This window comes from Microtus ochrogaster, linkage group LG4, assembly GCF_000317375.1.
Source record: "Microtus ochrogaster isolate Prairie Vole_2 linkage group LG4, MicOch1.0, whole genome shotgun sequence".
Taxonomy (NCBI): Eukaryota; Metazoa; Chordata; class Mammalia; order Rodentia; family Cricetidae; genus Microtus; species Microtus ochrogaster.
In genome coordinates, this window is record NC_022030.1 from 64,133,313 (window position 1) to 64,159,852 (window position 26,540).

The 26,540-nt window shown below is 43.5% G+C and overlaps 1 protein-coding gene and 1 non-coding gene across 5 annotated transcripts in view; both read right to left on the minus strand.

The window, feature by feature from the left end:
- The window catches only part of Atg16l1 (autophagy related 16 like 1), a 35,926-nt gene extending 10,816 nt beyond the window's left edge, over positions 1-25,110 (minus strand). The window contains exons 1-13 of one of the 4 annotated variants that reach the window (XM_005361729.3): positions 24,849-25,110; positions 20,356-20,449; positions 15,278-15,383; positions 14,565-14,638; positions 13,599-13,850; positions 11,092-11,157; positions 8,608-8,694; positions 7,963-8,019; positions 7,701-7,751; positions 6,973-7,075; positions 3,380-3,485; positions 1,905-1,975; positions 13-84 (exon numbers count right to left, since the gene is read on the minus strand). In XM_005361729.3, coding sequence (XP_005361786.1) covers positions 13-84; positions 1,905-1,975; positions 3,380-3,485; positions 6,973-7,075; positions 7,701-7,751; positions 7,963-8,019; positions 8,608-8,694; positions 11,092-11,157; positions 13,599-13,850; positions 14,565-14,638; positions 15,278-15,383; positions 20,356-20,449; positions 24,849-24,963 — 1,254 coding nt within the window. In that variant the 5' untranslated portion in view covers positions 24,964-25,110. The remainder of the gene's footprint in view (positions 1-12; positions 85-1,904; positions 1,976-3,379; positions 3,486-6,972; positions 7,076-7,700; positions 7,752-7,962; positions 8,020-8,607; positions 8,695-11,091; positions 11,158-13,598; positions 13,851-14,564; positions 14,639-15,277; positions 15,384-20,355; positions 20,450-24,848) is intronic. The other 3 variants (XM_005361730.3, XM_026786254.1, XM_005361731.3) reach the window with 3 other exon arrangements.
- On the minus strand, positions 5,602-5,872 carry LOC113457722. Its single transcript, XR_003378231.1, has one exon.
- Positions 25,111-26,540: the final 1,430 nt, after the last annotated feature.

Genomic DNA, 26,540 nt, shown 5'->3' on the forward strand with positions numbered 1-26,540 from the left:
ACTGGGTCTTACCCTTAATCGATAATCATCCACAGTCCAGATTCGACTTGCAAAATCATTTGAAGCTGCTAAGAGGTAAGCTCCCTACAAGAAAAAGAAAAACTCTGAGCAAAATTCAGTTCAAATAGTACAAATTCCCCAGTCAGCAGGTCCAAGAAGTAATTTAGATGCTTTCAACTTCACTTCTAAGCTAGACCAACCTACATTGCCAATGAGTTGGCAACTACCCCCACCTCATCTTTAAGCTAAGTCCTTCTTCCCAGGTTCACTTGACCTTACATGAGTATAGCAGACATCTCAGGCTCAAAGAAGAGCTCAGCCTTGCCCACCCACTTTTCCCTTCACCAATGTCTTAACAATAAACAGGACTTCCTTACAATACTGAGCAAACCAGAAAGCCTCCCAACTCATCTCCTACCTAGTGTGTCCATCTTCCACATTAGTTTTGTTCCTTCCTCTGGAGTTCCCCTGCTTCAGTCCTACTGGGCTTTTGTGGGCCATTTCAGACACCGCCTCTTTATTCTGAATTTGTTTTTCCAAACCTCTCAGGAACCAAGATTTCACTCAATAGTAAGGCACTTGTACAGCATGTCCAGGTACCTGGGTTTGATCTCCAAAGTTGCCAAGAAACCTCTCAGGACTTTCAGAATGGCTTTGTGGTTATTTAACATTTTGACATCATATATATTCTGACCCCACACAACTAACCACTCCTATTTCCTAATTTTCCCCCAACATCAAGGCACCATTGCTTGAGGCATGAAGATGATTCACTCCTAGCCAGTGCCCATCCTTTGAGATAAGGCTATCAGCAAACAAAAGAAAGACCCATCACATCAGTGAGTGCTGGTGAGCAATAGGGATGCTACCATTACTCACCAGCTACTGGACCAGTTCTGTTTCAGCTCTTCTCTCTGCTTCCTCTGTCAGCAATGCCTGTATTGTAATGTCTACCCTTTGCATATGACCGCAAGGTCTACCTCAAATGGCTTACTTTGTTTCCTAAGCCACCCCAGAGGTATTATGTTACCTTAATACCATGACCCGCAATTCAATGCTTTCTTGCCATTCTCTTAAAAAATTTAAGCTAGGCAGCGGAGGCACGTGCCTTTAAACCCAAGGCTCAGGAGGCAGAGGCAGGTGGATCTCTGTGAGTTCAAGCCAGCCTAGTCTACAGAGTGAGTTCCAGGACAGTAAGGGCTACACAGAGAAACCCTGTCTCAAAAAAACAAAAACAAAAACATATATTTGTTTGTTTTAGTGTGTGTATGTCAATGCGTGTAGGTCCGAGAAAAAATTCCAGGAGTAAGTTCTCTATTTCCACCACAGGGGTCCCAGGGATCTAACAGATTGTCAGGCTTGGCAGAAAGTTGAGCCACCTTGCTGGCCTGGGTCTTTTAGAGGGAAATTCCTTGAGAAGACACCATCCTGACCCCAAGGGACATGTATGTAAACAAAGCAATCGGGCTCTGAAACAGATCAAAGTGGTGAGAGTTGGTTGATCTCTAATCTACTTCTAACCCTCCCCAGTGTGAACTGGATTTCAAATTGCAGAGAACAGGAAGTCTTGTGGTTTTGTTTTTTTCCTTTTTTTTTTTTTTGTTTTTTAAAGACAGTCTTTCTCTGTGTAGTCTTAGCTATCCTGACCACGTTGGCCTCAAACTCACGAAGATGCACCTGACTCTGCTTCCCATGTTGTTTTTGTTTTTAATTTCAAAAATCAAATACCTCAAATTATTTTTCAAAAAAATAAAAATTGTTCAAGCATGGTGGTCACACTTTGGAGGCAGAGGCAGGCCAGTCTGGTCTATATAATGAGTTCTAGGACAGCCAGGACTATGTAGAGACCCTGTCTTAAAAAAACAACCAACGAACCAAACAACAATCTAAAATTAGGTACTTACAGCGCTATCAAATTCAATGCTTGTAATTCCCGCGTTACTGCCAGTCAAGGAACCCTTGAATTCACATTTATCTGCATGAAGTAAAATAAAAAATTTAAGAGTTACATTAAATACATTAAAAAGGGGCAGTGAAGGAAAATGGATGGAGCTAGAAAACATTATTTTGAGTGAGATAACCCAGACACAGAAAGACAATTATCATATGTACTCACTCATAGGTGATTTTTAAACATAAAGCAAAGAAAGCCAGCTTACAAACCACAATCCCAGAGAATTTAGACAACAATGAGGACACTAAGAGAGACTTAAATAGATCTAATCTACACAGGAAGTAGAAAGTAGAAAAAGACAAGATCTCCTGAGTAAACTGGGAGCATGGGGACCTTAGGGGAAGGTTGAAGGGAGAGTAAAGAGGCAGGGAGGGGAGCAAGAAAAATGTAGAGCTCAATAAATATCAATAAAAAAAAAAATCAAAAAGGGGGGGCAGTGAAATACAAGGCAAGTCAATAATGACAGCGAACAGGAGCTTTCCTGCAGTTCTGCAGAATCAGACAAGATAAATAGAAAACAGGGCATTCTGCTGCAATCTGAGCCCCGAAACAATGGAGATTCAGCAATGTCATATGCATGTTTCCAAGTTATCCTTTGGAGCACATGCAGGTCTTTCCATTAGTTGTCGGTGAAACTAACCACCAAATTTTTGTAATTCCTGTTTTGGAAATCTTCATTTCATTATGGCCTGAAAACCTGTTGGACTCCACAGTCCTATCAATTCAGCCAGCCTACTATGAACTCCTTCCTCCTGCACATACTCCTCCTTCACCACGTCTCCAGCCCCACTTCCATCTTCTAATCTCCTCAGAGGTGTTTTAGTGATCAAAGAAAGTCAAACGGTGCTGTTGTGTGGTCAGCAGTTAGGCAAGTGCTCTACTGCTGAGCTACAATCTTTATAAGCACATCTGCCAGTATTTCCTTACGGTTGAGCTCTAGCTTCTCACAACTTCAGTTTTTCCATCTTCCTAACCTAAGTCTCTGAGCAAAACTTCCCATTCTCACAGTTTCAGCAGACTAAGGGGTTTATCTGAGTCACTTTTCTGCTAACAGCAATTCAGGGAAGACAGGCACAATGCTTTCCAGCAATCAAAGGTTTCACTAACTACTCTTGTTCAAACATCAAAAGCAGTAACCCACACCCTTCTCTCTGCTCTAGAGGCTAGAGAAGTCTTCAACAATAAGAGCACGGGATTTGCCACAGAGAAGCCATAGCAAAAGAACCATGAGTTCCAGGCTAGCCTGCAAATACAGTGAGACTGTCTCAAAAACAAAGAGCATGAATTTCAAGTCATGTGCTCTCAATTAGCCCTGACTCTACTACTCATATATTAAACAAATTAAAATATAATTCAAAATAAAGCAAAAAGTCACTCAGATGTCACCAGAGTTTCCTTATAAGGACATACATAATGGGCTCTTACCTCCAAATGCTTCCCAAAGTTTAACCCTCCGGTCCATGCCTCCAGTGGCCAGTAACCGGGAACCTGGACTGAACTGCACTGCATTGACTTCCCCATCATGTGCATCCTGCAAGACAGTACCTTGTTTCAAAGCCCAATAATTATCATCTCCCAGGAGCCTAAGGCACACATATATACCCCAACTGCCTAACCGTAGGCCAAACAATCTCCAAAAGAGCTGGGTTCAACTATGAACTCTGAGAAGACTCCACACCCAAAATCTCCTAAGATTCTAGTTCATTTTATTCTTAACAGCTGCAGTAGCATAAATAAATCCATTCATTTGGATACTATACTATCTCACTGTGTAGTCCAGGTCAACTTGAACTATACTTGTAATCCTCTTGCCTTAGCCTCCTGAGCTAAGGGTTACAGGAGTCTGCTACCATGTTTGGTTTGTACTCACTTAAACAAAAAGTATTCAGAGTAAGCCAGGTATGGTGACACACACCTCTAATCCAGCCCTCAGAAGGCAGACAGACTGCCAGAAGTTCAAAGCCAGATAGTAAATACAATGATACACCCCCACAAAAGTACTCAAAATTAATGTATATTGCGTAAACTTTGCCTTTGCATTATCTTATTCCTAAGAATCATAATCGTAATCTGACTTTAATTTTTCTTGCTTAAAAGTATATGGAGAAATGAATTGCTATTTTTTTAACATCTATTTTTATTTATGAATGTTTGTGTATGTGTGTGGGTGCCTGTGGGAACCAGAAGAAGGCATCAGATCCCTTGAAGTGACAGGTGGTTATGAGCTGTCAGACTGATGCAGGGAGCTGGGAACCAAATTCAAGTCCCCTAGAAAAGCAGCAAAGCACATGCAACTGCTGAGACATCTCTCCAGTTTCCGAATTGCCTCTTCTGTGACAGACACTAGATTTTCTCTTATTACTAATATTAAATGCTATGTACCTGGTAACATACAACACTCTAAAGAAGGTTTCTGGGGAGGGGGGGTATATGTGCAGTCGTGTATGGGGTCTATTGTTCTGCTTTAATACCTTGAGACAAGACTTTTTACTGAACTAGAAGCTAGGCTGGCAGTCAGCAAGATCCTGCAATTTTCTGTTCTCCACTCCTCAGTATTGTGGTTACAGGGACAAAGCCATTCAGCTTTTAGGTGGGTTCTATGGATATGAACACAGGCCCTCAAAGATTGCAGCAAGTGCTCTCACCCACTAAGAGAAGTTTTCTTGGCCAGTCCTAATACTGTAAGTTTGTATAGTTCACTCTGGAAACATGGCACCAGTTCATTAACAGTGTGATGTTCATTAAGTGTTTAACTTCCCGTAGCTTCAGTTTGGGTTTTTAATCAGAAATATTTTTATGACTCAAACTGTTTTTGAAAACTGAATAAATTATCAATAAAAGTGTTATTTTGAAAGAATTAAAAGTTCTCTGTAGGCAAATTCCTTTCTGGATCAGGCTGACCCTTAACTCATAGACTTGCCAGCTTCTGCTTCCTGAATGCCAGGCTTAAAAGCAGTGCCACTGTGCCTGGCCTTTCCACAGGAAATTCTAAGATTTGTAGATGGAGACTGCACTTACATTTCCCAGCCACCCTGACTCAAATAATCACACAGAAATTATATTAATGACAGCACTGTTTGGTCAATGGCCCAGGCGTATTTCTAGCTAGCTCTTTCATCTTAAATTAGGCCATTTCTATTAGTCTGTGCATCACCATGATGTTGTGGCTTGCTAGGAAGGCTCTTGAATCTTTCTCCTTCGGCAGCTACATGGCATCTCTCTGACTTTGCCTACTCTCTATATAGATCTGTTTGACTTCCTGCCTGGCTTTATTCTGCTAAGCCATTGGTCAAAACAGCTTTATGTATTAACCAGTAAAAGCAACACATATACAGAAGGACTTCCCACCTCAAAGATTAGTATGGATGAGCATTCATGTTCAGAGTAAGAACAGGTAAAATCAATCCATGTAAAATGGAAGAAAAGAGTAAGAGATGGTGTTGCTATGCTCTCCCTCAACACGACAGTAGACAGAGAACTACTTAAGAACAAAGCTGATGTCTAGGTCTTGCTTCGAGTCCAGCAAAGTCTGGGAAGCCAGCATCTCCCTAACTGCCTGGGACACAATCAGCACTTTCCCTCATGTCCAGCTGGTGGAAATCCAGTAGGTGATGCAATTCTCCTTTTTAAGAACCATTTGTTCCCGAGGTCTCAGATTGAAAACTTGAGATCATGCACTATCACATCCATCCTGCCACTCATCAAGACTCCTGTATGATGGGTTCTGTTGGACAGCAGTCAGCTGTGAACCACTCACTCTTGGAACACACACTGACAGAATCCTAAATTATCAGCTGCCCCACTCTCCCACGCACGACCTCAATGTGCTAGGGGGGAAAAGGGGCTGCTGGGAGTAGAGTGCAAGGAAGGAGCTGTGACATTCAGTGCAATCAGACCTTTTACCAATCATCATTGACCTCTGGAAGGTGCTCAGCCCAATATGGAATCACGGGAGTGGGTGCCGTTACCCTGCCCAACTCCTCCTCCAAAGCAGGGCTCATTCTCAACCCCTGAGGCTCAGTCAGCTCACTGAATAGCAATGCCTGCCTGCCAATGATGATCTCCTGAATGTGCTCAACTGAAAGCTCTATCACCCAGGTGCCACGCCATTTCTACGGCACTAACCAAAGTAGGCTGTTTGAGCCACATGTCCCTCCCAAACCACCTAACCAATTCCAGGGCACTGCGAGTCATGATGCCTCTCTGCCTCCCCACTTCTGAAAGCTATGAGCAAGGTAGACCACACTTCCTCAGGTTAGACCAATTTCTTCTGTTCTATGGCTCAATTGAAACTAAGATTAATTGCTACTGTCAGAACTCAACTTAGAATCCCAGGTACTACTTTGGTTTCTGTCCAGTGCTATGTCCTGCTTCCAATAACAAGCTCTGAGTGGTTGGAAGTCATCCAGATACAATTTGATTTAGAAGACGAACACACCTGCCCTTATTATTTTTGAGTTTTATATGTGTATGCTTGGGTGTTTTGTCTGCATGAATGTTTGTGCACCACATCACCTGGTGATGTGGGCACCAGAAGAGCATTGGGCCCCATGGAACAAATTACAGAAAGATATAAGCTGCCATGTAGGTGCTAGAAAGCAAACTCAGGTCTTCTGGGAGAATAGTTAGTTTTCTTAGCCACTGAGACTTCTTTCTAGCTCCCCATGTTTTAATCTGAGCCATTGCTCTAGTACCTCTGAAAGACACAAGTCTCCATCAGGAATTTCACCTTAAGCTGCAGCTAACCAGTTAAAAACAACTGCACAAATTACACTGGTTTCTCTTGCTTCATTGCTCAAGGCATCAATTCTTTCAGTCGGTCCCAGGGTTCACAGGATGTCTTTAACAAATTCTGTATGCTGAAAGCTAAACACAACATACCTTAATTCCTCATAGGTCACAAAGTCAGCTGGTCTAAGTCAACAGTGGAAAGTCTAGATGCAGACCCAAGGACCCTTTAGTTCCAGATCCTCCTACTATCCCAGGCTCAGAGGAGTCTGGGCACAAGGCATACTTACAAAGACATACATGGCAGTAGTTGGGACTCTCACATCTTTACCAGAAGCAGGATGAGTGTCCACATTATCCTGAGGGGCTGGGATGGAAGAGACAGAGCGTCTCCTAAGGAATAACACAAAAAGCAAACATTATACAGGACTGTTTAGGATTAGTGTCTACCAAACTGCTAAACAGACCTCAAGAACGACCCTACTTAAGCAGTGTGCTGTGTTAATAGTTGTTGTCTTTCTAGACCCTCCAAAATCCAGGATTCATATCATCTTACTCATATGTCAGGAGTTAGCACACACCTTACTTTTCTGTTCGCTAATTCATGGGCTTCAAAACCCAACACTGACACAATCTTGAACCAAAGTTGCTTGCCCCGTCAGTAAATGTTGGGAAAACATTTTCTCTAACATAGTAGCTGGCTTGGAGGCGAACCTCCGACACTCTGACACACACTTTAAAGCTGAATTCCATGCCTAGTACAACAACCCTCAGCTTTTCTAACTGTGGTCAAGGCAGAGTCAAATGCATGCTAAGAGAAATGGCGTCAAGAGCATGATGACTGCAAAGAGCTCAACCTGACTGCCCAGCTCAAGGGCTCCAGCGTTCATTCCGAGGAACATGCAAAGCGCCCTGGTTAGCGTGTGGACATCGATGATTGCGGGCAGCGCAGCGTGGTCAGCACGATTATCAATAACCCACACTCACATGCTGGGCTGAGAGAGGGTAATATTTTCACCTGGCAGCATCAGAAGAAGAATGATGTCCCAAAAGGGGAGATTCGGACAGACTAAAGGGAAAGGCCATAGATCAGCTCACAGCAAGATAAAGAGAAAGGAAGTTGCAGAAAAGAGAAAGAAGCTAATGACAAGCTGAATTAAGGCATCCATGTTCTTGGCACTGCTGAAATTCTGGTGTATATTAAAAATAATACATCACATACATATTCTTAGGTATATTCACACATTTTTAAAAGGAAAGGTGAAAGACTTCTAACCTACCCAAAGATATTAGTGATAGAATCCAGAAGGCCTCCAGCAGGCTGCGAGAGTCGCTTACTAAAGAGGAGGGGAGGATAGGTTTAAACCTTAGAAACATTTTGCCCCCAAATCAAAACAGCCCCTAAAAACAAGTACCTGGGAATACACTTTCCATTCCCAAATCCCAGCCAAGACAAACTTAATACAGCATTTGAACCATCAGGAAATAGTAAGAAGGCAGAGGGAAAACCCAGCCTACAGTCTTAAAAGAAACAAGGTTCCCTAAGAAATTCCCTGACAAGGGATCTGTCTAATTCACCAAAAACTTCAGGGTGTTAAATTTCCATCCATTCTTTCAGCCCTACTTTAGCAAATTAAAAAAACAAAACCAAAACCCTACAATATATATCCTTGTGCCCTAAGATCTGAATGATTGCAGTGAATAATGAAATTTAACAGTTCACCCATCTTTCGGGAGGTTGGTGCACCTGTTTGTGTCAAAAGTGCCAGGCCACCTGTCCGCCTTCCTCCCACTCTCCTCTCTGTGTGGTAGAAGAGGCTTGGGGACTCTGGGTACATCTGATTAGGTTTTCCTGTCATGTCCACAAATTGGCAGTCACACTAAAGCTGGAGCTCGCCTTTTTCCCACCCAGCCAGTCCACTCACGTAGCTGCTCTGCTGATGGCTCGCACAGGAGAGGTCTCTTCAGTGTGATCTGAGGTCTCATCCACAATGACTTCAATGTCATCATCCCTGGAAAGAAATGAGAGTCTGTCATTGTCCTGAACAGGAGCTCTGCAAGGACCAGTACCACATTGTAGAGATGAACTCTTCCTGAGTCTTGGCTGCAAAGTGATAGTGAAGGAGAAAAGGGAACTACATCAAGTTTGAGAAACATAAACCATTTTACCTATTCAAAACCAATAAAGCCAACCAAGAATAATTTCCCAAAAACAAAACCTAAACACATGTACTTCTAATGGCTGGAGGGTCTGCACTTCCTGTGCCATCATCTGAATTCAGAACATGCTCCTTTTGTTGTTCATGCCAGTGGATGCAGGCCCCTCTGGTTTCCTTTCTACACATTCTTACAGGCCAAGTCTTCCCCGATTGTGAAGAAGGCAAGTCACAATTTTGGTCTTAATGATTTTCTGTGTTGCAATCTTCATGGAAAAAAACACCTTAAAATATTAAGAGCTCACCACCCACTGTTTGGATTCTTCTGGGAGTTCGCTAGGCGGATCTCTGGGAGTTCGAGGCCAGCCTGGTCTACAAGAGCTAGTTCCAGGACAAGCTCCAAAGCTACAGAGAAACCCTGTCTCGAAAAACCAAAAAAAAAAAAAAAAAAAAAAAAAAAAAAAAAAAAAAAAAAAAAAGATTTTGAAAACAAGATTTTTTTTTCCCCTTTTCTATGATTATCTAGATTATGAGCATATATACTTAAGAACCTGTTACACCAAGCAAGTAAAACTATGACTAAGTAAATTTATTTTCCCTTATTTACTCTGGGATTACATTTAACTGCTTTATACTCTTGGTAGGGGTATGGTGAGAATAAGGAGAACAAGGCTATGCCTGATTTTCTACTTGGCTGGCCTTCCCAGACCTAGAGTTTGAGAGTCACAGTAGAAAAATAGCAAGAGGAACAATATGAACTGACCCTACAGTGATACTCCGTGACAGAGTCTCATGGTTCTAAAGTGACTGGAAATGTATAAGGGCCACACCCCAGAAAATACGAGGTTCTGCCTCCCCGTTCTAGAAATATAAGTATCTCTGACCTAGACTGTTACATTCCTGTGGAGTAGATAGATTGGGAGAATCTCTATAGCAAGCTCTCTCAGGTTTATATTTCAGCACAGCTTTCCATGTGGAATCCTGGGAAGGATGCTGGATCCTTTTTAATCATGCCACCTGGTTACACTAGCAAATGAGGCAAACACATGGTACTTCCTTTTTTTTTCTTTTTTTCCTTTTTAAAGGAACCAAATCTCATTTTTAGGCCACCTACTTATCTACTACTTTGTGGGTTTGAAAAAAAAGAGGCATCAAGACCAGTTTTCTCCATTGAGGTCAGGAGATACACACATTTCATATTCTCTCCTAGAGTAAAAATTTAGCATAACTCTCCTTTCCTTTAGGGGAAGGTGTATGGGTTCAAGTTTAAACCGCTCCTCTCCACTTAAAAATGTATTTGTGTGTGAGTATTTGGATTGCATGGATGTATGTATCATGCTGGGTACCTGGGAGGTCAGAAGAGGGCACTGGATCCCGTGGAACTGGAGATATACAGATGGCTGTGAGCTACCATGTGAGTGCTGGGAACTGAACCAGGTCCTCAGCAAGGGCAACAAGTGCATTAAACTGCTAAGCCTCTCTCAGCCCCAGGAATCAATGCACATTTAAGTAAAGTGGGTCATAATTCTGGAGCTAACATAGCCCAGCAGGAAACCCATCCTGAATCAGAGCAGAGAGGACTGTTACTGAAATCCCACCATTTACCATGGGACTGCCAATACCAGGCACTTCATTTTCATTAGCAGGTGGAGCATGGAGGGCTGACTGAATCTAATTGCTTTTTGTGAAGAGATTTCTGACCTCACTAATGCCTCAAAAATTGGGTAAGCGTCCATAAGGTCACAGACCCAGATAGTAAAACTGAAACCACAGCCGAGATTACATGACGACAGGTCTCGTGAGGAAGGCCAGTGACCCAAGAGTCTACAGGAAACAGTAAAGTGGCTCTGTGTGAAGGAAGTTAGTCATAATCAGCTGATTACTGTCAACAAGAAACACTTCTGGGAAAGTAACCTGGTGATGTATTTGAAATCTTAGGTCAACACAGTATTATTTTAAAAAATTCATCTCAAGTAACTGATTTGAAATACGGTCAAAGGCCATTGCAATACACTATTTCTAAGTACAATGGAACACCACCAGCGTCAAAGTAACAGAAGTGGTTGTGCACATCTTACTGTCCAGTGGTGATAATGTATTCTTATTTTGTGCCTTTCATTTTTTAACCTGGGCTGAGACTGCAGCTTCTATCCCCAATACCTTCCCATAATAAAACTATTTTAGCTTTTAAAGAAATAAAACCATAAAACAAATCATTAAGAACACAGTTTAGATTAACTTCTCTGTACTTACTGTTCAACAGGCAAGGGTTCCTTTGCTGCCTCTGCAAGCTCCTTCTGCAACCGTGCTTGCCGCCTCCTGTTTGCAGAAACAAAATGAACAAACCAAAACATAGCACCAGGTTTCCATCTCAGCAAACTTCTGGTTCTGAAATGTGACTTCAGGTGCAGGACTGCAGAGACGGCTCAGTGAGTAAGAAAGCTACTGCCACAGGCATGAGGACCTGAATTCAGATCCCAGCACCTACACTGAAGGCCCAGCATGGCTACTGTAACCCCAGAGGGAGTAGAGACAGGAGAATCACTGGGGCTGTGCTCAGCCGGCCTAACTTTAGGTTCAGTGAGCAAGTCTAAGTCAAAGGAATAAGGCAGAGTCACAGAGCAGAACATCCAAGAGCCTCCTTGAGCTTGCCTCCTGTCCCTCTCCACAAAAAAATAACAATATGGCCAAAGACACCCAAATACTGATGAGATTTCCCATTATAAAAAGGCTCCAGAGCCAATGAAAAGGTATGTGCCACCAAGCCTGATGACCTGAGTTAGATCCCTTGTGGGAGCCACCTGTGGCAAATGCACTCTCTCACACACACAAGAAAACCAGCCTGCAGGGACCCATGGCTGCCTAGGACAAAAGGTGCTTCATAATTCCAGAGTTAGTTATGGTTATGACTTAACTCCCTGCAATGAACTACCTACTAATCCAGCCACAGCACAAAAATAAGAAAACAATGGCTATCATTGTTTATAATGTGCGTGTAATATGAATATAAAATACACTAATGTTAAACTTCTAAAAACAAACAAACAAAAAACTTAAAATATACAATCTTAAATGTCTTCATAAAATTCCACTGTCTGTTTGCTATGTCACGACTTAAATGTAAGGACCTAATTTTTTCACTATGAATAACATGCCACCCTGATTGGACATTTGTGAACAAGATTCCTTACTTCTGTGGCTGGGATAAGGCCCAGCAAGTGGGAAAGTTATCAGATTCTAAGCAGTCCTCCTAGAGGAGGTACCATGTGCTTCCAGAACACACTAGTCTCCTAACAAACCTTTCTGGCATCTTTACTGATGATAGCCACTGTTGCTTGTCAGACCCATCTCTCCTAATGACTGCATTAAGATCACTTTTAAAATAAAGATCTTTTCTGGCCCAATGGATTAAAGTGATTGATGTGCAAGTCTGATGATCTGCATTTGATTTCCTGGAGCCCACATAAAGGGGAGAACTGATCCCACAAAGGTGTCCTCCAACTTCCACTTGTGCACTGTGCTTTCCCTTCCCTACCCCGTGTGAGCACATACCTAAGAGCACACACAGCAACGACAGAAAAGCATTTCTTAATCCACTGTTCCCATATTAACAAATCTAACAGTTTTACTGCCACTCCTAATTACTGTGTTCGATTTTCTGACCACAAAGTTCGCTAATATTTCTATTTAGGAACTCTTCATGAAATAATCAGCACTCATTTGTTTTCTACCTAGACCTCTAAGACCTCATTTTCTCACTAAGTGAGCGCAAAACACGGCAGGGTAAGCACTCACTATCAGTCCTTAGCACTCTCTCCTAACCCCATTGTGGATGAACTAAAATCCCTTCCAGACTGAGCTACAGATAGAGTTTTAAAGTGTAGTGTTGCTGTCTGAACTTAAGTATGTGGGGTAATAGTGGACCCTGACCATGAATATACCACCAGCAACTATGTGTGCACTCATGTGTGTGTTAAATTCCTTCATGTTGTGTCATATACATGCAAGTTCCTAATATAGTAAGGTGGGAGGTTTCCCTACTAATTACAGAATTTAGTAATTGTTGTCAGACAGGTGCTCATTTCAAAAGCTTTGTTGCTGCTGTTGTCTGGATTTATGGGGTCTTAAGACGACTTTAGCAGAACAGTATGAACTGAACAGTTACAAAATTCCTTATTCAGAGTGCTGTCACTGATAACTCAGTGACCCATCTTTTAACTCCCAGCATAAACCCTACCTAGATTTTACTGTATTAAAAATATTAGCAATAAATTTGGTTTAGAAATCTCAATTTTACATTCCTAAGGTTAAACTAGTTTTTTGTTTTTTTTCATAACAGGGTTTCTGTGTAGCTTTGGAGCCTGTCTTGGAACTAGTTCTTGTAGACCAAGGTGGCCTCAAACCCAGATCTGCCTGCCTCTGCCTCCTGAGTTCTAGGATTAAAGGTGTGCGAAACCACGGGAAACTACAGTCTTCTTACATACTAGCAGAATCAAAGTTTTTGTATATATCTGAACAGCTTCATGAAACTGGGAGGTAGTTGGGAGAAATGCAACAAGGATACACCACTTGAACAGTGTGTTCCAAATAGCATACCCCTCTGCTCAGCTGCAAATGCAGAGTTCTCTGACTCTGCATTTCTAATCTGTCCAGTGTCTCTTCCACCACCACACCAACAACTCCAGGCATGCTTTTCTTTTCAAAGAGCCAGTTCTGCTCCACCAACCTCAGAGCACGCTAACTAAAGCTAAATATCACACCTGGAGTCCTTCTCATTTTCTGCATTGAGGCGATTTGCTTCCTGGGCCTTCTCAGCCATCCACCTGGTGACCAGCTCCTGGTTCTCCTCAGTAGTTTTCCTCAGTTTCTCCTCTAGAGCAGTGAAAGTAATCTGCAGGGCATCATACTCATCCTTCAGGGTCTGGTTGGCTAGCTCCAGGTCCTGCAGTTTGGTGCGCAGGTCCTGGCATTCTGTCTCCAGGTTAGAGATGGTCTGTAAACACTCTGCAATTCTGAAAGAACAATTTTAGAAGAGGTTTCTCTCATCAGAGTCCTGTACCTCAGCGAGAGCACCTACCCAAGTGCTACCTAGGTGGGCTGGAGCAAGCAGCAGCAGGAACACTGGCCACCATACCTGGTCCATCCAGCTCCTTGGTGTACAGAATAGTTCTATTAGTAAACACAAAGGATGAAGTTCCTACTGACCACAAACAGCCAGTAACAGTAGCTCCCCCGCCCCCTGAAAAAAAGGCCTTAAATAAGGGGAAGCTCTAGGCACTTCCCAAGTGGTAAGGCCTTGTAAGGACCTCTCCACAGCTTTAAGGTACAAGGTCTGATTGTGTTTCCCGTCTGCTAGAATTCTTGCCAGTTAACAATCACATATGTATCTTCCACCATCCTAACAGACACATGCTTGGACACTGTGGCCCCGCCTCTAGTGGAAGACAGCAGTGACCACACTCAAGTGACCATGTAGAACCGAGAATGCCTCTGGAACATTCACTTGCAAGGGCCACCATTACTTCCTTAGCAGATGTCCAGCACCTATGAGTAAAGGGGACTGCCCTTGCTTCACTTAGAAAAGAAGCTCAGGTTGCAAGCAATGCAATAAAATTCTTGTGGAAAGTAGCGTGGCCACTGCTTGCCACCAGTTCTGCCCACAACCATACAGCAAAAACAATGTGTAACCCAACAGTCAGACCCCCCAGGAGACAGTCTCTACTTACTTTGCTTCATTCAACTGCATCTCCCTGTCCTTCTGCTGCATTTGGTTATTCAGGTCAATCACCAACTGAGCTAACTGGGAGAGAAAGAATACTCTCATAAATAAGAGACGGTTGAATCTCAACCACAAGCTACAAAGTGGGTTACCATTTCCTTTATTTTTAAGAAAGAAGAAGTGCTGTTGGGTGGTTAAAAAGGAAAAGGGAGATGGTTACAGAGCAGGTAGCCTTTGGGGCTGTCTGCTGCCTCTTACTGACAATCTAGGCTGGGACGTTTGTGCAGAGGATAGCCTCCACCTTGTGACTGACTCAGCTGAACACAGAAAAGGTATTTTCTCATCTCGACTTATCTCAAGTAAGATCAGAAACTAGGGTAATGCACTCAACTTCGGTGACTGATATTTGAGGGTTCACACTCAAAAGCTGATGCATCAGGAAGGCCTTTACAGGATCACAGAATAAACCTTTTGTTCTTGAAGACTTCCCTACTATTTCTCATATGCTGCTGATAGAGCAGTGGTCTGGCTTTGGCTCACTTCTTGCTAAAAGACCTCGTGCTGACTGATGGTTTCCTTTGTTGTGTCCTGTCCCATGCCCCCCTCACCTTGCCTCATGGAGAGTTTGTAATATCAAATTAGACCAAATTACTGAAATGCTTCAGGACTGCCTTCCTGCCTGTCAGGAGGGTCTTGCAAAGAGCAGAAGGCTTTCTTTACCTCCCCACGTTTCTTATGCAGTTCTGTCAGTTCTTCCTGGTGTTTGATCCTCAACTGGGCCATTTCTTGTAGCTGACTGTCACTCCACGCACCATCGTGTCCAGGACTGAAAATCACCACCAGCCACACGAAGGCAACATGCAAAAAAGGAGAGTGAAAAAGTATCAGACTCCAGACCTTCCACACTAGGCAACAGAGCACTATCGAGAATTTAAATCTACCAATCTACCAAACCATTTTGGCATCTGAAACAGTGGCAAATCTTGAGCCATTATGAATAGAAAGCAGGAGACTGGAAGTGGTAAACCAACCACAGCTACCTGTTGATCAGAAGCAAAGGCTGGGCTTCGGAATTAGATGTAGGTGAACAGTCAACACACACTTGTTACTGCATTCCAGCCCTGTGCCAGGTACTGCTGGCTCTGATGAAAAATGCAGAGGGGGCACAGAGCTCTGTCCTCAAGCGGATGACAATCAATAAAAAGCCGATGGGCAAAAACAAGTAAATGTGTGAAATTTCATGCTACAAAGAAAGCACAAACAAGGGAAGGAAAGCCCTATTCTATTTGGCATGAGGAAGCAGGGCTCCTCTGAGGTGACCAGAAAGAAATGAAGGGTAAGACATGTGCTCACTCACTACTTGGAGAAGGATCCTCTGAGTCGAAGGGGGAACACACTATATACCCGGAGACCAGTGTCAGTGGAGAGGAAGAAGAGCCAAGGCTCAGAAAGTAAGATGATGCTGAGCCTTCCACTCCCCTGAGGACCGTGGAGTGGCATTCACTCACTGATGAAGGGTTTTATTAGTCTAGGTGGGGAGGTGGTGCTAGGACAGGAGCAGAAACAATGAGACCAATTAACAGACACTGGAAAAGCCCCCTAGACAAGGAAGCTCACACCACACTGGTGCCAGTGGAGACATTCAGAGTCTAAACCATTCAGAGGAGTGCCTACAGTACGTGGATGTGGGGAATGATAGACTGACAGGAATCAAAGCTGACTCAGAGCTTTGAGCCTGAGCAACCAGCAAGCCAGGTTATCATTAATGAATTGAACGGCAAGACTGGGGAGGAACAGGTCTAGCTAGGACAGAAGGATTCTGCTATGGACATCCTCACTGACAGCTCACAGGTAAGGTCAGCACACAGATGTGCACAACACTGCACAAGTACAGGCAACCACAACAATAATTTGTTTGGGGGACTCTGTCAGATATTTGATATTATCTCAGAAACACTGTGATGAAAATCACTGAGAGGCTCTAAATTACACAGGCAGAAAGAAAGGAAGTTAATCAGTTAACAGCTGCGTGCAAAACAAACTGTGTGGAAACCCAGACCTAAGTCCTGTCACCACAGACCTCCAGGGCCACTACCCCTGTTCAGAGAAATATCTGGACTCAAACCCAAACAGATCGAGAAGTAACCATTTCTACTCAAGGAATTCCTACCAATCCCAAAGATCTCTTCTCCAAAGCTCAAGGACAAACAAAACTGCCAATAGTTCTGATCTGGTGTGGTGACTATACACTTTTATCAAGGGCTACCTAGCCTTGCTCTCAGTAGCAGAAGGACCAGGGTCCCAGGACCTGGCTCTCTTTTTTTCTTTTTTTTTTTTTTTAATTAAATATTTTTTTTCTTTTCTTCAAAAATACTTAATTATTCTTAGCGTTGATGTCTTTATTAACTCAAATGCTGCGGTACAGGACGGTACAGAGTGGTACACGGCTGCGCTTCCATACTCTAAACACTGAGAGGACCTGGCTCTTTATTTTTTTGGCCAGCATCCACAATGGACTAAAATTTTGGCTAACAACAACTGAAGATTTATGGTTCAAGGGAACGGTCCTGGCGGGAGCTACAGATATGCTGTTAGTGGGTGACTCTGATCTGGAAAAAGTGATAGGAAAAAAGGAAGGCTGGACAGTGACTGAACTGAACATCCATGCTTCAAGAAGAAACAACAGCCTGCTCCTTAAGACCTCAGGCTACAATGGAAAAGGGGAAGGGAGGATGACAAAGAGTAGGATAAGCTGGGCATGGTGGTGTGAGACTTTAATCCCAGCAGATACAAGAAGACCTCTGCAAGTTGAAGACCAGCCTGGTCTACACACTGAGTTTGAGGATAGCCAGGGCTAAATAGAGAGGCCATGTCTCAGAACAGTTTAGTAACACCTCATAATTCAAACCTCTACTTACAATTGAATTTTTATTATATACCTAAGTATAATCATTCATCTCACCCTTCAGGCAACTGAATGCTTCCAAGAAGTAGACAGCAGCAGTTAGAAAAGTAGAGCACCCTATATAAAACCATTCTTTTTAAATTTTGTCTTTAATTTATGTCTGAGTGCTCTGTATGTACCCATGCATACCAGAAGAGGCATCAGGTCCTATTATAAATGGTTGTGAGCCATCATGTGGGTGCTGGGAATTGAACCCCAGTCCTCTAGAAAAGTAGCCAGTGCTCTGAACTATCTCTCAAGCCCTTATGTAAAACCATTCTTACTGACTTTGAGTGATTAGAAAGTATATCACCAAATCTTTCTCTAAATGCAAAGCATCAAATTCATTCCTTCTAACCTACAAACTGGCACTCAAAAGGCAGGCTCATGAAATGAAAGCAGTAAGAAAACCAAGTCCTTCCTCACACAAGGTTGGGAGGGGTTGAAAAAGAGTAACAGGGAGGACTTCCTAACTGCAGATGAGGACAGCAGGCTGACGGGGACTGACACACAGACACAGCACCCATCAGAACTGCTAGGAACAAGGCAAAAGAGATAGGCCGCCCCCCTGCTCTGGGACCAGCGACTTCCTCCTACTCACAACAAAACAAAGGGACTGATACCTTCTGTGAACACTCAACACATTTCTAAGCAGACATCCTGTCGTGCAGGTCTCTGGCTTAGCTTTTGTCCCCACAAAGTGGACTCTTAATTCTCATCTCTGCATCACTAATACCTGGACACACTACAGCCACAAATCTAAACTGAGACTCTAGTCATAGTTCACGAATGAAAGGTGGTAGCAAAAAAATGTAACGGAATGGATATGGGGGGGAAAGGGTAATCAAGGGAAAAAGGAGCCCCAGACAACTTTTGGAAAGGACAAGTTAATGGAAACAAGTCGGTCAGGAGGACTGGCTCATTATGGATGTTTATGGGAAAGACAGACTTCCAATAAAACAATACTCTAATAAAATTCAGACAGAGAACTGTCTATATTTACAATACCCTCTCAAACAAATCAATCTGTTGATGATATAGGAATAGTCACTGTACTGATTGTTTTCATCAACTTGACCCAAGCTAGGACCATCAGAAAAGAGGAAACCTCAACCGAAAGAGCCCCATTAGACTGGCTTGCAGGCAAGCCTATGGGGCATTGTGTTGATTAATGATTTATGTGGGAGGGCCCAGCCCACCAGGAATGGTGCCAGCCCTGGGCAGGCAGTCCTGGGGTGTATGAAAACACAGGCGGAGTGAGCCATGGGGAAGAGGGTTCCCCCATGGCCTCTGCTGCAGTTGCTCCCTCAAGGTTCCTGCCCCGTCTAAATACCTGTGCCAGTTTCCTGTTCCTCCCCAAGTTGCTTTTGGTCATAGTATTTGTGACAGAAATAGAAATCTAATTAGGACAGTCACCAAGAGCTTACCAGACAGGCCCTCCTGCTGTCACACACTTTTAATCATAACATTCAGAAGGCAGAGGCAGGTGGATCTCCGAGTTTGAGATCAGCCTGGTCTTCAGAGTGAGTTCCAGGAGAGCCGGGGCTAACAGAGAAACCCTGTCTCAAAAAGCCAAGGTGCTCATCCAGAAATACATCTTTTAACTGAATGAATTTAGGTGAACAAGGTAAAAGTGTTATTTCCTATAATTAACCAGATCACTGTAACTAATATTTTAAACACTAGAGAAGCCTCTTCAGGTCACACAGGTAGGACCCATGCTGCACAGAGTCATCTACTCTCTGGAATTTCCCCCACCCTGTCACCTCCCAGATGGACAGAAGGCCATGTGGAAGATGTATTTACAGGCAGAAGTAAATGGTAGGCCACACCTGTCATTTCTGGTTTTGTTTTTTAAGTTAGCTACCTTGTTTTTAACAATTGCTAGGTGCCAACACACAAAGAGTATAAATGTTTGATTACTAATAATGGGTACTGTTTCCATATCAGCAAACTATGCAAATGTAAACAATACGGAGAGGACAGAAAGACTCTGAACCCCATTTGTTCTGGAGTATGGCTTTTCATTAAAGCCCAGTAAACAAACATCCCACATGAACATACATGGGTACTTAACAGGACTTATGATTCCCATCAACAAATACTGCTACTTTTCCAATCTAGTTCTTGAAAGAAAAATAAAAGCCTGTAGCAACCTGTTAATTTGATTTCACAAGCTAAAGCCGAAAACACCAGGCTGAAAAGGATCAAACAAATCAGTACTATAATAAAATGCAATTTGTGTTTATTTGCCAGTTAATCCTGTTTTAACAAGGCTGTGAAAGACTACTCAGGAACTTAGTTGTTTCTGATTATTCAACTTTTTTTTAAAAAGGCTGGGTCACACTATGATGTCTTGGTTAGCCTGGGACCTACTATGATTATCAGTCTGGTTTTGAACTCAGAAATCTACCTTCCTCTGCCTTCAAAGTGCTGGAATTACAGGTGTGCAATACCAGACCTAGTCCTTGTTTCTGATTATTCAAAAAGAAGAACCCATTGGGTTAGAGGAGAGATGGAAACAAGTGCTATGTGAGCACTCAACCTGATGGTATGTACTGACCAGGCTTCCGGGGATGTGTGTGTGTGTATCTTCTGAACAACCACTGTAGTTACAAGATTTTAGGAGTTTTTATATGAAGGAATTGAGAAAAACTAGGCTAGAAAACAGGTGTTTGCTTTAGAAAGTGCTGACCAGCACCTGGGAAGCTGAAAACGGATGGCCACATGCTCAAGACCAGCCTGGGCTAGTAGTGTGGGACCTTGTCTCAAAAATAATAAATAAACACACATGAGAGAGAACAGTAAGACAAATTTCAAATAAAATATACAATATAAGTTTGTTTCAGAATACCTTATCTCGTGCCTATTTGGTATGTCATGCTTTTCAGCTTGTAGTTTCTGGGCCAATACTGAATGAAGATCTGACTTTTCCAGCAACTTGGTATCTATATATATAAAAAGAAAAAAGCTATTATTGCACCATGTATAAAACTTACAAAGCTTGGGACCAAAAAAGTACCAGAGTCCTGGGCAAATGGCATCATGATTATGTGGCAAACTATTGTTTGCGCAGGCTTGGCCACGTGCTGTAGCAATCTAGGAATTCCTTGGGTTTCTCGGCCTAAGCTTGTGAAGCACAACTACAGGCACCCATGGACACACAGCTGTAAGAGCGACGCCTGGGGAGACAACTAAAACTGCTTTTTTTATTTTTTTGAGACAGGGTTTCTCCATAGCTTTTGGTTCCTGTCCTGGAACTAGCTCTTGTAGACCAGGCTGGCCTCACAGAGATCCGCCTGCCTCTGCCTCCCGAGTGCTGGGATTAAAGGCGTGTGACACCACCGCCGGGCCTAAAACTGCTTCTTATTTCCAAGGTTACTGTTTTCTGCCTCAGGAGTAGGAACAAAGTACCATCATAACAGTAAAATGAAACACTAGGTACTATGGAACCTTATTGTATATTTTTCAGACCAGGATAATGGGAAATGCAGAAAGTCTAATGGGCTAGAAAGAAAGGTTAGAACCCAATATAGGAAAAAGAAGGATGAAATATTTAGACTTTATTTATTTATTTACTTGTTGGTATTTTTCAAGGTAGGGTTTCCCACTGTAGCCTTGGCTGTCCTGGAACTTGCTTTGTAGACCAGACTGTTTTCAAACTCAGAGATCTGCCTGCCTCTGCCTCCCGAGTGCTAGGATTAAAGGGATGAGGTGAAATATTTAGACTTCTTAATGGCAAAGATGAAATAAAACACTGTAAAAGTAGGCAGCTACATGAAAAAATCTGAATTAAAAGACGTCAAAGTCCACTGTGAAGCTTCTTGCTCAGGCAATTGGATGGAGGTTTATCTCAGAATACTGTTGGAAGGACTGTGGCAATAAAAGAAGTTCCTTCTGTCTGCGAGATGGTAAATAGTAAAGAAACTCAAAAGAACAGACAGGTTCAAAGATGTAGTCAGGGACAAAAGGCACAGTTCAATAAGGTCTAATCGAGGGAGTTCTGAAGGGGCAAAAACAGGGGTGATCCCTCCACAAAAGGTCAGTCTACAGTCTTATAACGAAAGCAAATTAGCAGAAAGGAAGTAAGGCCAGTCTTAATGTGGAGCCATGCAAAATACACACCTGAGAGGCGAGATGAAGTTTAAGATTCTCTTTCCCAGGATCTAATTTTTTCCTAGTTATCTGAAGAGATGACTAGGGAGAGAATTCAGAGCAACTGCATTTCTGCTGGAGAAAGTTTTCTGGTTCATATGTGCTGAGGTGCAGTTCAGTGGTTAAGTATTAGTGTACCATGCCAATCTCTAGGCTTGAGGTCACAGTAGTGCCGAAAGAAAAAGATTTCTCACTCGGTAATTTGAAATTAAAAAATTTCTTGTGGTAGGGGATAAACAGGAGACACAGGTCAACACATCAAAGGACAGCTCTGAGTCAGGGCAACACCTCTAACCTCAGCACTCTGTAGGCTTAAAGAGGATCTGAGTTGGAGTCCCGTGTGGGTTACAAAGAGACACAGTTTCAAAACATAAAGCTCTCCTTCTGAGTTCCAACCTCATCAGGCAAAACAAGAAACTGACCGTGGGAACTTGGTAGACCTTTGAAGGAGGGTAGTTACAAATCAATACAACAAAGGCCAGGTGCCGTGGCGGTTCCACTTCTTGAAAATGTAAGTGGGGGGCTGGAGAGATGGCTCAGAGGTTAAGAGCACTGCCTGCTCTTCCAAAGGTCCTGAGTTCAATTCCCAGCAACCACATGGTGGTTCACAACCACCTGAAATGAGATCTGGGTGCCCTCTTCTGGCCTGCAGACATACATGCAGACAGACCATTGTATACTTAATAAATAAATAAATCTAAAAAAAAGAAAAAGAAGAAAAGAAAATGGAAGTCAAGGAGTTTTTTCCTACATTAGGAACTTTAGGAGGAAGTGGTCCCTTGACTAGTGTGACAAAAAGTGGAGTTTAAAATCTGGTATCACTTAGTTTCACCACAGATGGACACCCTGTGATAACGGTAGGTAGGTCTTTTAAAGGACACAATGAATATAAATAAGAGGGTTATTTCACAAAGGTTCTTTTCTCCTACCTGGGCAGTGGTGGCGCACACCTCTAATCCCAGCACTCAGGAGGCAGAGGCGGGGGGATCTCTGTGAGTTCTAGGCCAGCCTGGTCTATAGAGAGTTTCAGACAGCCAACACTATTACACAGAGAAACCTTGTCTTGAAAAACGAAAGAAAGGAAGGAAAGAAGGAAGGAAGGCAGGCAGGTTCTTTTCTCCTACAGGGAAGGCTAGGTAACCAAGGCCTCTATGTTTTTCTTCAAGCTCAGGAAACACAGGTGCTGGTCAGAATTATCTGGCTTGAGAAGGCTAGAATGAACTAGGTCATAGTTAAACTGGAAAATATATGCCCAATGCCCTGGCCTATAAAGGGTTAAGCAAGCAAAGGCAGTCTGTACAACTGGCTCCAGGTCTCTCATATTGTTTTCCCTTCTCCTGGCCCCAAGCAGCCACTACTTAACTTGTTTGACTAAAGATATACTTTGAATAGGATCAGTACTGACAAACAGTACTATGTAACAACTCAAGGTGGGGTGGGACAATAGGACTAGCTTCCTAAATCATAGCTTAGTATTATATCCACTGCCTTCACAGGTGGCTTAGTTGTTAAAGGCTAGCCTCACAACCAAAATCTGATTGTTTGGAAGGTTCTACCCTCTCCTACCAACAACTCATTCAGTTTTGAAATTAAAAAATGGTTCAATTTGTGTCTGAGATTATTTGCACCTGACTATTACGTTTTATCATACACATGGTTTTTAAACTCCTTATATATACATTATACTATTTTTATGAAGCAGGCAGGGCAAATATTTATCCCCATTTTAAAATCGCATCAAACCAGAAAAGGGGAAAAAAATCAGTAAGGAGCTAGTGAGGCCTACAATGCAATTTGACTTAAGTATATTATATTATTTTAAAAAAAAACACTTCTAAAGAAGCAAGAACTGAATCATGAAAAGGAAATCACATTTTGAGTAAGAAGTGGCTTCCTGTGCTACAGAAACAGCCACTGCTCTCCCAGAGTATAAGGGATTAACCCTGCAGAGACACAGCACCCCTGTCTTCTCACCTTTGAAAGCAGCTAAGTGCAGTGAAAGAGAGGAGCCATTTCTCTGGAAGTCCAACAAGAGCAAATGCAAAAGTGAGGGTCTGAAAACTGAATCCCAGCCCCACAATTAATCCACACTGCAACTTCAAAGATGCTACTTAATCATCGTTAAACTGGCTGCTTAGTAAAACTTAAGATGAAATGATGCATGCCAATTATTTAACAAAGTGCTCAAACTTGTGTGCAAATCGAAACCATGTAGGAAGCATTAAAACTGATAATAATGAGGATCTCTGTGAGTTCGAGGCCAGCCTGGTCTACAAGATCTAGTTCCAGGGCAGGCTCCAAAGTTAGAGATGAAATCCTGTCTCAAAAAAAAAATTAATAATTATGTTCCGCCATTTATACTGGCTTAATTAGTTGGAAGTGCTTTTGATTTTCAAATATTTTTTTTTAAGATCCCCAGATGATTCTAATGTGCAAATAAGCTTTGAAACTGAGTTGTCTCAATCGGAATGCAAACGGTAGTATTACTATTTCAAATCTCATTATCCACAAAATTTAGGAAGACTTTGCCCAGGTTAACTCAGAAAGCAGATAGGACCTTAGGACCGAAGAGTGATAAACTGGCAAAACTGGGGACACGAAGCACAAAAATGTTCAATACACACATACACATACATACATACACACACACACACACACACAAATACTTTTGATCCTTAAAGTCATAAAGAGCGGGGAAGAAAATCACTTCTTTCTCACCTAAGGCTTTCAATAATGCCAAAGGCTATGATCCAATGGACAAACCATAAGATTCAAAATGTGTACAAAAAATGTGGAGAAGCCAGAGAAATGAAAGGCTACTGGTCCCACAGCACTCCTAACAGAACGTTAATCTCTCAAGATACTGCTTAAAGTCAATGTCTGTCTCGAACTTGATCCCCAAGACAGGATGTTTCGGGAGCCTGAATACATAAGTGCACTAGCACCGAGTGGACTGTCGAGATTCGCAACCACAAACGATGCCTGCGGAAAGAAAGTGGAAGAGGAACCCTCCGCCACCCCACCTAAGGTTCAAGTCAAAGAAGGAAGGAAAACACTGAAAGGGCTCGGGGCGCGTGGGGCCCAAGGTCCCCGCCGAGGCCGCCAAGCGCGCGGGCGGAGCCGGGGCTCGGCCTGGGGTTCCCGCTGCCGCGCCGCTCTCCTCCCAGCCCCGGGCCCGCGTGCGCGGCTCACACTGCAGGATGATCTCCTCGAACGCCTGCCTCTGCAGCCGGTCCCGGCGCCTCAGTTCCTCCGCGATGTGGCGCTTCCAGCGGGGAAAGTCTGCGGCGCGGAGGCCCGACGACATGCCGAACGCTGCCCCGGCGCCTCGAGGCCGCCGATCCGCGCCGACACTGGCGACTGCAGGCTGCGCCGTGCAGCGAGCAGCGGGCGCACGGGGACCGGCCGCCGGAACCTCACCTCCACTCACAGGGCACCCCTGAGGCTAGCCGGGATGATCTTCCGGTCCCTGAAGGAAATGACTTAGCAGGGGGCCGGAAGACCCGCCTCGCTGCCGGACGTCGTAGACCGCACGGAAGCTCGCGTCCAGGGACGTCGCGGGACGCTCTCAAATGACGCAAACTCGAAGCCGGAAGTGTCGATGATGGGAAGCTGCCGCTGTGGGGCGCCCTGGCTGCGCGGAAGGAGACAGGAACGGGGCTGTTTAGTCCTCCGGTGTCTATTCTTGCTGCTTTTGTATTTTTTGTTTTCTCTCTTAGCCCACCTCCGTTTTTCTCATTTCAGCTCCGAAGTGGGGCCACACCCCTTCTAGTAGCGAAATGTTGAGTGAGTTGAGCGACAGCCTTCCGAAGCATTTCGTTGCCTAACTTGTAAAATAGAAACGCTAATGGTACTTAACGGGATTGTGAAAAGCTATACAATATAATTTCTGTCTCAGCTGCATGACAAGCCTATCTTTAAATAGACATATGTCCCTCCAAGGCCCACCTAATGTCTATCTGCTGTAGTGTAGGGCAGTCAACTGACTGTGTGTGTGTGTTTCGATTTCTATTCCATCAAAGGAAATAATTTAAGCAGAAGTTTAGCGAAGCAAACACACTAGACAGAGGAGTGGGATGTCTCTGTTGGCGATTTTATCGACATTTTTATGAAAAGGAGGTAGGTAGCATAATTCATGGAGTAAGGCATCCCTTTTCCTCTCCCAAGTTATGGTGAACTAGTTCATACTTTTAGGGTATTCTGATTTTCCCAGGAAAGCCCGCAAGGTATCATCTGGAGGAACGCAGACCCTTTGTGAATACATACATACATACATTACATACATACATATGAACCTTAGTTTTTGATTAGTTAGGAGAGATATCTGCAGGCTTAAGGACGTTTAAGAACGTGGGGAATTCTGCTCACCAGAAGACACAGCAACCAAATTGCTGCTGTAGCTCTCTTGACACTGTGCTGGTTTTGTGTTTTGTTTCTTTTCTTTTCTTCTTCTTTTTTTTTTTTTTTGGTTTTTTTGAGACAGGGTTTGTTGTTCTTTTTAAAAATGCTTCAAGATCCCCAGAGGCAGTAGGCAGCAGAAATGCTGTAGGTCCCAAATGGTGGCGGCAGGCCATGTGGTGGCAGGCAGCGGGCTCTGGGAGTAGCCAGTCCCAGGCAGAAATGGCTGCTGGTCCCAGAGCAGCGGCCCGAGCGGTGGGGGTGGCGGCCATGTGGCGGCAGACAGTGGGCCCCAGGCAGAGACGGCTGCTGGTTCCCGAGCAATGGCTGGTTCCAGGCAGGGAGACACATGGCGGGTGGGCAGAAGACAGAAACATGGATAGACATGACATGCAGGGTGAGGTTGAATGTTTATTCAGGGGGTTATGGAGGAGGAGGAGTGAAGGGGGGACAGAGAGAGAGAGAGAGGAGAGAGAGAGAGAGAGA